Consider the following 10,309-nt stretch of genomic DNA (forward strand, 5'->3'; position numbering starts at 1 on the left):
TCAGGGTTCTTTTTTTTTTTTTTTTTTTTTTTTTTTTTTTTTTTTTTTTTAAAGAATCTGTTGCCATGGCAACAAGGGTCCATGGCAAGCACAAAAAGCTAACAAAGCAATAAGTTGTCTGGAATTTTTCCCCCTCCGCTAGTATTAAAAAACAAAACAAAACAAAACACTGAAAGTCCTTTCAAGGCTTTTTTTTTTTTGTCCTTTTGTTCATTGTAACAGAGAATTGATCATCTTTGTCGATGTGTACTGTGCTGTAGGGTGTGTAGTTTCATTGTAAGCATAGCCAAGTGTGTGCAATCATAAATATGAAAGTAAAAAAAAGAAAAGAAAAAAAATGTAAATTCTGTAATGTTGTCTTTGATTTTGTGTGTTTTCTAAAAGAGAATGGAATCTAAAGTAAATCTGTCAATGTTAATGGCTCATAGTAAACCCGCGTGAGACTTTTGCTTTTCTTTTAAAGCTGTGTGATATTTTTCTGATAATGAAAAATGGGGTTTGCAATCAACCCTTTAGAATCACAATGGAGAAACCACCAAGAATAAAAGCTAGGATGAAAACAGCAATTTGTCTTTCCTCTTCACTTTTTTTCCTAATGTTTTTATGTTATGAGGACTATTTTTGAGTGTTTTACTTCTCTTGTCCAGTATGAATGTGCGACCCCATTGTAGGGGGAAATATTTCATAGGGTCCATCTTGTTTCCTGGGGAAGACAAGTGTTTTTGTTCCATAGTCTAAATTAATGTATTTTTATATGCATAAGCGGAATAATTGGTCAAGAAAATGGATGGGTGGATTTTAATTGTATATTTTTAATTCTATATTCCAGGGATAAGTGTCAGTTCTAGATACAAATTGATCTGTAAAGTAGTCATGATTCAGTGTCGTCGCACATGAAAACTACAAATCCTCCCTGATCGACACATCCGGCGCGGTTCTGACGTCACCGAAGAGGACGCTGTGCAATGAACGTTTTCGTCTTTTCTCTTCAGCTTATATTGTGTTTGATATTTTATCATGACTATTTTGAGCTTTTTAGTCTACTGGTATACTATAGTAACCATACAAACCTCGGACAAGTGTTGGAATTTTCGAAGCAACAGACAAAAACTACAAATACATCACTTCCGCCCTGCGTGTGATGTCACGAGAGCGACGGATTTGGCATCACGAGTAGCAAGGTGAGATAACGATGGTCAATTTTCAAGCTTTAATTTCACTCCTAAAAGATATTTTTCGAGTCGCCCAATGGTTTTATGGTTAATTTATTATACGGCGGAGCTTTATTGCGCAAATATTTGTTCGAACAACATAAAACGCGTGATCCTTATGAGAACGGTAGCAGCCCGTGCTAATGCTAGCCAAACAAGCGATTGGTTAGTGTATTAGCTTACTTACGGTGAGATACGCAGTAAAACACAAACAAAAGTTTCGGCGCATGAACTTCCATATTTCGAGGTAAAAATGTTAACGAGTGAATGACATTTTCACAAGCATCTGGTTGAGGCCAGCAGCTCCTCTTGACGCAGGTGCATGCTTGTAATATTAGCACTAATATTGGCATTATTTTGTCTTCAGCGAATAAATAATATAATATATAGCAGTAAATAAATATTAAGAAAAGAAATCGAACTTTTTTTAAGATGTCAAAATTATAATTTAATTCCTTTTAGAATGTAACTATTTAATTTATATGGGGGGGGGGGGGGGGGGCTAAAAAGTGATTGAAATAAATCAATGAAAATGTAGCACCAAAAAATGTAATGATAGAAAAGCAAAGCTGCCTAAATAAATGTTTTAAAACATCTTTTACCGATTTAAATGCAAATGCTTGGTCTTCAAGGTTAAATACAACTGAAGAGCAATTTTTTGGCACAACACTAGAGGGAGCCCTGTGCGTACACTTTGAGATAACTGAAGTATGTGTATGAACTAGAACTACACAGCCATCATCGGGGCGATCTCCCGCGCACGTCGTCCGATGTTGCCCACCCTTCTCCGCTGCTCTCGCTCCGCCCCCCTCGCCCGCTCCGCCTCCCGCATGGATCCCGCCCGGCCCGTGGAGGGCGCCATCGCCGCCAAACTGACGGCCGCGTTCCATCCCGAGCACCTGGAGGTGCGCAACGAAAGCCACATGCACGCCGTGCCCCCCGGCTCGGAGTCGCACTTCCGCGTGTTGGTGGTCAGCGAGCGCTTCCGGGGCCTGTCGCTGCTGCAGCGCCACCGTCTGGTCAACGAGGCCGTGAAGGCGGAGCTGAGCGCTCACGTTCACGCGCTGGCCATCCAGGCCAAGACGCCTGAGCAGTGGCACGCCGATCCCGACCTGGCCCAGAGTCCCCCCTGCTTGGGAGGGTCGCGAGGGGATCGCGCCGTGGAGGACAAACTGAAGGCGGAACGTTAACTGGGGGACACTTTCTGGTGACGATCAGTTTGAATATGTCAGCCTTTATACAGTTACTGCAACTGAATAAAAATGTAAACACAAAAATAGTCTTTTTTTTTTTTTTCTTTCTTTTTTTACACACTGATTGAAACTGTCAAAAAATGAAACTTAAGGAATACTTTACTCATTGAGCCATTTTCAGCAGTAAAAAGTGAGCATTTTGTCTATAATTAATGTGTATACTTCATTAATTTTCATGTACAATTAGTACCTTTAAAAAGTATTTTTTCTACTTGCTGTCGACTGATGATATCACCTGTGCTGACCAATCATGGCTCAGTTTACTGACCAAACCCAGAAAACAGGTGAGCCATGATTGGTCGTTAACTACTTCCTCAGCACAGGTGATATCAGCAGTTATCAAATTCATTCTGGACAAAATATTAACTTCTAATTGCTGAAAATTGTTCAATGAGTCAAGTATTCTGTTAAATAATAAACTACAGTACAGTACGCTATAACACTGTTCACTTTTCGCGGCCTTTCGGTATTGCAGATTTTTTTTAGCGCAATTTTGCATGCATTTTTTTTTTTTTTTTAACAGTTATGTACCCATTTTATCAAATTTATGGTTTGAACATTGAGAATGTTTAAATGAGAAATGTGAGACCATGTAAACACCTTGATGAGAAAAGTGTTGAGAAGGCTTTTTGAGCCTTAAAACATTTATAATAAATGTAAAACATAAAGGTAACTACTTTTGAGGATTTCATTTTTTGCGGGTATATATATATATATATATATATATATATATATATATATGTGTATATGTTTAAAGGAACCTCAGCGGAAAAGGAGGGAACACTGTACTTATTATTACTTAATATATATATATATATATATATATATCAGTTATCATACGGCTACGGTCTTTGTATGTATTCAATGTTTATATTCTATTTAGCCCTAACGAGAAGAAGGAATTTAATTTATTTGTAATGTATTCAATAACGTCAGTACCACTGCTTTACCACATGAGGGCGCCATGTGCACAATTACTTTGATTCCAACGGAAAGAAGTCATAGCAGCATTTTATACATCAATATTACATACATACATACATACATACATACATACATACATAATAAATCAGCTTGATAGCCTTATTGCACAAAGCCATTTAATAATATTTACGCTTTGGCTTATTTGTATTAACTGCAGTACTAAAGTGCACCCTGTGCTGTACTTGGATTTGTGTGTGCGTGAGACATAAAAGGTCACGATGTTGCTCGCAGTGCGTGAGATCAGGCGGGGAAGTGTATTTATATTTATTCTACATTTGATCATTTTTGACAAATGTTGCCACCACGCAAGTCAAAGTCTCAAGCAAAAGGCCGCAACTGTCGTCGCAAACATTTCATGTCAGTTTTGGTCCTCCATATTTGTGGACCGGATTCACACTTGTAAGCAAGGTTATTATAGTTTTGGAATTTTTCATTTGAGTTAGTTTTGAGATCGTTTTTGAGTTTTGTTTTTTAAATAGTTAGTTTTCAGGGTGGTTCTGTTAATTATTTTTATTAGTTTTATGTATTTAATAAATGCTTAGCTTTAGTTTGTTTCAGTATTAGATTTAGTATTATTTTTTTTAATGTATATTACTTGTGCGCAATATTCAAAAAACAGCATGGGAGCGACGTCATTTAAAGGTGCTTTTCTATTGGCTGCTGCTAGATGACATCGCTTGTGTGTGACACACTTTCAATCGTCCTTATTCCGGTTAATATCAAAATATATCGACTTCAAATCATCCCCAAAGGCTCATTCATTAAATCAATTACCAAAGATGAAAATGAAGGCCATGTTTGCTATAATTATAGTTAGTTTGTTAGTTTTGTAAACATAAAATGTAGTCTGTTAGTTTTCGTTTTTATTACGTTAACAAAATAGTTTTTTTGAATTTTAGTTTGAGTTTTTTTGTTAGTTTTCGTTTACCAAAATAACCTTGATTGTGACTGGGTTGGGAATGTATCCCAGCGATAAATGGAGGTTGACTTGATTTTTGTTTGTAGCATAGAAAATATGACGCGGTAGTTACGCACTCGCCGTAAAACATGCCAGCGGACCCCCTGACCCGATGTTGATGGATCCGTCTGCGGTCCCAGGTCGGGCCCGGGTCGCTGGGAAGCCACCTTGCCCGCCATGGTGTCAAGGCTGCTGCGACTGGGAGCTCGGGTAGGGGAGGCTTCCCGCCATGGAGACCGTCCGACTGCTGATTTACAACCCCGGTTAACGACTTGGGCAACAAATGGGGACAGTCGGTCTGGTGGTCCCAGAAGGGGGGCAGCATACGTATAAACAAGCCTGCTAAACACATTTAAGTACTTTTGCTTGAGCAGAACCACACAAACATTGCGCTTACTTTTAAACCAGCAGAGTTACACTGGGCGGATGCTAATAGGCTATTATAGTGTTTTAATTGGAAAGCAGCCCCGCCCCACCCCACCCACCATCTAAGCCCGTACCTCGGTTAATGAAAGGAGGACAAAAGCGGAGATGGAGAGAAGACAATATCCTTGTGTGGGACAATTAGTTACACTCACTAGTCGAGAGAGGAGGCGGTTGGGGGAGGGGGGCAGAGAAGGGATTAGGAGCAAAATCCACACAGGTGGGTTGGGTGGTCGGTTGGGGGGGGGCGGGGTCACATGACAGGACGTTACCTCGTTTGATGAACACCAGCCGGGGAGGAGGCCCCCAGGAAGGGGGGGGGGGGGGGGGGGGGGGTGTCAGAGCATTTTTATAGACGGAATGAAGCCCACATCGGGTCTTCATTAGGACTCGTCCCGCCAGGTGTGGCCAACACGCCTGCGAAACCGTCTGACAAGTCACACGGAACCTCGCAAAAGCACATCTCGGAATTGTCTCGTAAATGTCAAACTGTGTTATAAGTCGGCGACTTTTTGGTGGAATTTGATGGCAAAGCGCAAAAATGTCATGAGTGGGACATTTTTCGGATTGTGTTGCTGTCTTGAGTGAACCAATTTACGAGTTTTTTGAGATATGAGCTGTCATGTGGCTCATTTTTATTTATTTTTTGTTTTGAGTTGGGATACTTAAAGCGATACTTGACTCATTGAACAATTTTCAGTCGTGAAAAGTTCACATTTTGTCCAGAATGAATTTGATAACTTAATTATTTTTCATGGACAATTAATACTTTTTAAAAAGTAATTTTTCTACTTGCTATCAACCGATGATTACATCACCTGTGCTGAGGAAGTAGGTAACGACCAATCATGGCTCAGTTGGCTGACCAACCCCAGAAAACAGGTGAGCCATGATTGGTCGTTACCTACTTCCTCAGCACAGGTGATGTCATCATTTGTCGACAGCAAGAGCAAAAAATTGATTATAAAGGTAGTAAAGGGATACTTGATTCATTGAACAATTTTCAGCAGTGAAAAGTTAATATTTTGTATAGAATGAATTTGATTACGATTATTTTTCATGTACAATTAATACCTTTTTAAAAAGTTGTTTTCTACTTGCTGTCGACTGATGATGACATCACTTGCGCTGATGAAGTAGGTTACGACCAATCAGGACTCACCTGTTTTCAGGGTTTGGTCAGTAAACTGAGCCATGATTGGTCGTTAACAAGCTGTGGTTTGTCAGATAGAAGACTTTGAGCTCTTTAATAATAATAATAATCATCATCATAAAATATTGATATGACACTTTTCTAGCAGAGATGCAACCCAAAGTACTTAACAAAAAGCAGGTTAAAAGACAAATACATGAAAATACAATCGAGAATGAATCCATCTTGAATGCGAAATGAAAAAGTTCTTGTGATCAAAGCATGAATCAGCGTTTAAACTGTCGCTCCCACATAAAAATGGTTGGCTATATTGCAAAGATGAAAAAAAACTTTTCACTTGGGTTGGTATTTGCTTTGAGAGGTGTAAAATTACTGGCTCCTTTTTAAAATAAAAGCTTACTCATCCAATCATTTATGTGAGATATTTGCAAAGATTGTTGACAGAAGTGAGGTTATTAGGCAAGACGTGAAGACGCGTATAATTGTGTGACGTCGTCCACTTATCACCGATATTTAACATTAAGTTGATTGTTCATGTTGCCGAAAGGAAGCTCATTTAAAGAAAAAAAAAAAACAGGACCAAGAACGCTTCCCTGCAGAACACCATATTTAATAGCAAATGTTTGTGACACACAGTTTACGTTGCCAAAATTGACAATAATACGAACAACTGCGATTGGCTGGCAACCAGTCCAGGGTGTACCCCGCCTACTGGCCAAAGCCAGCTGAGATAGGCTCCAGCACCCCCCGCGACCCATGTGAGGAATAGCGGTCAAGAAAATAGATGGATGCATAGTAACGATCAAAACCAATCAAGAGCCGTGCCCGGATACTGTCACAAGCGCTTTCAATACAATTTTGACACCGATCAATGAAAGCAGAAGTCGAATCAAACAAAAAGATGACTGCCGCTTCAAGTCAAATTTGACTGTGGAATTCGAAGTAACTTCGACACCCCACCCCCAAAAACGTTGAGACGTACCGATCCTTTGTCAAAACAGGAATGCGCCACCTCTGACCGCGTTCGTGATAAATCAGCGGACGTTTCGGGTTGGCGTCCATCCCGTGATCGCCAAAAAATAATAATAATAAAAAGTCTAGGGAGTTTTGGTGTCTGGTGGTGTCCTGGTTGGGCTTATTTTGGGGGGGCCAAGGCCTTTGTCATAAGCCACGGCTGACACGCATGTGAGCCCCCCGCAGGACACAAACCAGAGGAGACCTTCATGTCAAGGCAGATGGCTTGCAGATAAGACGAGACCAGCTGCCAAACCTCGACGAACTCAAAGCCGTCCGACCGAACCGCGTGACGTAATCGGCCACTTAGTTTGAACGACTTTTGCTGTTCTTGTGACTCACTTGGCAATCGTGGGGCGGGAACCTCACGATACGATACGATACGATGTGATACAAGGCTCACGATAACGATTATCTCACGATATGACGATACCGCGATCTATCGATTATATTGGTCAGGTAATAAATATACTACTTAAGATAGAAACTGTTTTTTTTTTTTTTTATGAGAAAATAGTTTATTTTTGTACCATCACTAAAACACAACATTAAAATGGTGTCGTCTGCACAGTGAGTACTTTCGTGTGTTTATTTTTTTAACAAATACAAATATCTTCTTAACAGAGACCTCTTTCTGTAAACAAATTTGTCTTAAACATTTGTCAACTATTGTCATGCAACATGTCAGTCACACAGTCAAGCATTAGCTTAGCATGTTAACTTAGCATGAGCTTAGCATTAACTTAGCATGCTAAATTAGCATTAGCTTGGCATTATTTTAACATTAGTTTAACATGCTAACTTAGCATTAGCTTAGCATTATCTTAGCATTAGCTTAGCATGCTAAATTAACATTAGCTTAGCATTAATATTAGCTTAGCATTAGCTTAGCATGATAACAGCATGCTAACTTAACATTAACTTAGCATTAGTTTAACATTAGCTAAGCAGTATGAAGTTTCGTATTTTTACACATCATCATCATCAGATTTACAGCAGAGAGACCGGAAGAGTCACAGAAAGGCTCGGACATTTTCACGGATCAAACATCTCAACCCCCTGACAAGTCGCCCACTTTTCTTTGCCTCTATTGTTTCCCATTGTCCTCTAAGCCGATCAATTCTCCGATTCTTCCTCTCTGGGACGTCTTTCAGGCCCTTCTAATAAGCCGCACGCCGTTTAGTTTGGGGTGAGGAGGGTCAAGCGTACGGCAGCCCACAAACTCGGGGGTTAATCTCGCCTCTTCCAGATGCCCCGCCCACGTAGGATTCCCCGCTCGCACTTTGCCATAAAAACGTGATGTAATTTTTCACGTGTCAGCGCCGCGGTGAAATATTTGCACTAAACGCGGTCATTATGATTCTACACAAGCCGGGTGACGATGACGGACCCCCCCGGCGACTGCGGACAACTAGGCGCTTTGACCCCGGGGGTCTCGGAGCCCCTTTGTCTTGGCTGACTTTGCTTCTTTTAGCTGTTGAACTCAAAATCCACCTCCACACACACAAATAAAGAATGAGTCTTTCCCGTTAGGTTTATTAGCATATTTTTTTCTACGGGGGAGTAAGGCGTCACAAATAATAGAAAGAGGCCTTAATTGGGAATGTTGTGAGGCCTCAAATAAAGCAGGAGGGTCATGGGGGGGAATCGTCGGGTCAACGAGGAGTGAGGGAGCGTTATATTTGTGATACTCTGAGCTACGTCATAGTTTGTATAGTTCCTACCTCTTGTTTTGTTCAGCCTCCTGATGACACTATTTTGGATGTAATTCCACTGTGGAGCACTAGATGGTGGCGCATCGGTTTAGTTTGACAGTTGACACTAAAGAAGACGATTGAAAACAGGAAGTGCAGTATTTTTAGCGCATCCTAATTTTTGCTCTTCAATCCTGCGCTTTACGCTTGCAGAAAGAGGTAACTGCATGGGTTGATTTTATAATTTTATGATTTTTTTTCATATGGTTATTGATGTGTATTTTGAGATGATAAATTCAGTTTGTAAGTTTGGAGAAAAACATGTTGAGGGATCAGTGCACTGTTTATTCAATATTTTTGTAACATTTTTGTAATAACGAGCATAAAAATATTTTTCAATATTTTGTTTATTTTATTTTTATATTTTTATTTATTGATTATTTAAATATATTTATATTATTATAGTTTTTTATTTGTTTATTTTGTTATAACAGCAAACAAATATATTTTTTAATATTTGTTTGTGGTTTTGTTAATGTTTTTATATTTATTTCTATTTATTTATTTATTTATTATTTCCATTTATTTATATATATTTATATTATAGTTTTTATTTGTTTATTATTTTGTTACAACTGCAAACAAAAATATTTTTGGTTTTTTATTTTATTTTATATTGATTATTTATATTATTTAATTATATCATTTATTTATTTAGTTATTTATATATACTAGTTTTTTTATTTGTTTATTTGTTATAACAGCAAACAATGTTTTCAATATTTTTGTTATGTTTGTTCTTGTTATTTTTGTTCAATATTCTTATCCCTTGTTCTTCTTGCTCGCTCTCAATATATTATTGTTTAAATGTGTTTAGTGTATTTTAAAAGTGTGTTTTGAAGACTTTAGACACGCTGATTAAATGTTTTTCATTATATATTTTTACTGTCTGCAGGTATGTTCAAGTGCCGAGTTGTAAGGCGTCAATGTGGTACCTCGTTGTGTCACAACTTCCATCGACTTTGAAATGCAGCACAATTAACAGCGAGAAGAAGAGGCAGAGAAGATCCCCAACTAATAGTGGCCAAGAAGAAGAGTGGCTGTGAGTATCGTGGTCTACTCTTTTTATTGAATGTTGCTGCACACATTCACACCGAAGCACAATTTATCGTCGTGTTTTTGGAAACCGGAGAAAAGCGTCTGTCAAATGTCGCCACTTCACTTGTGTCGTGTTCTTCCTTGCTTGACACAAAACTCCTCCAGTTGCATCTCCGCTTCCTCCCGAGTTCCTTTCTCGCTGTTTACCAAACATGCCACCTTCCTCGCTTTTGTTTGCGCTCACCTGTGGACAAAATGGCTCCTCCTCATCCTCGGATTCATCAGGGAAATCGTCACGCTTGACCTTTTAAGAGACATTTGCAATCGTTTTGTGAACGTTTCCCCTTTGGAATGTTCAACTGTCCATCTGAAGTAAGATGTTGAACTTGATACTCTTAGCCAGGCAATCTGCAACTGACAACTTGACGGTTCGTTTTGAAGTTGTAGATCTCCATTCACCACTAGATGGCGGCAGTTTGAAGTTAACTGTGAAACGCACACTTAATTAAAGGGACCGCAAC

The 10,309-nt window shown here is 39.2% G+C and overlaps 1 protein-coding gene across 1 annotated transcript; it reads left to right on the plus strand.

Moving 5' to 3' along the window:
- The first annotated feature begins 1,119 nt into the window (after nt 1-1,119).
- Nucleotides 1,120-2,488, plus strand: bola1 (bolA family member 1). The gene is made up of 2 exons (XM_077528018.1): nt 1,120-1,181; nt 1,937-2,488. Exon 2 carries the CDS (start codon nt 1,982-1,984, stop codon nt 2,399-2,401), a length of 420 nt encoding a protein of 139 aa, XP_077384144.1. The 5' UTR covers nt 1,120-1,181; nt 1,937-1,981; the 3' UTR covers nt 2,402-2,488.
- Nucleotides 2,489-10,309: the final 7,821 nt, after the last annotated feature.

Source organism: Festucalex cinctus, chromosome 7, assembly GCF_051991245.1.
Source record: "Festucalex cinctus isolate MCC-2025b chromosome 7, RoL_Fcin_1.0, whole genome shotgun sequence".
Taxonomy (NCBI): domain Eukaryota; kingdom Metazoa; phylum Chordata; class Actinopteri; order Syngnathiformes; family Syngnathidae; genus Festucalex; species Festucalex cinctus.

Bases quoted from the DNA above. Each gene is read 5' to 3' on its own strand.
- bola1 (XM_077528018.1), top strand. From the start codon at position 1,982: ATGTTGCCCACCCTTCTCCGCTGCTCTCGCTCCGCCCCCCTCGCCCGC.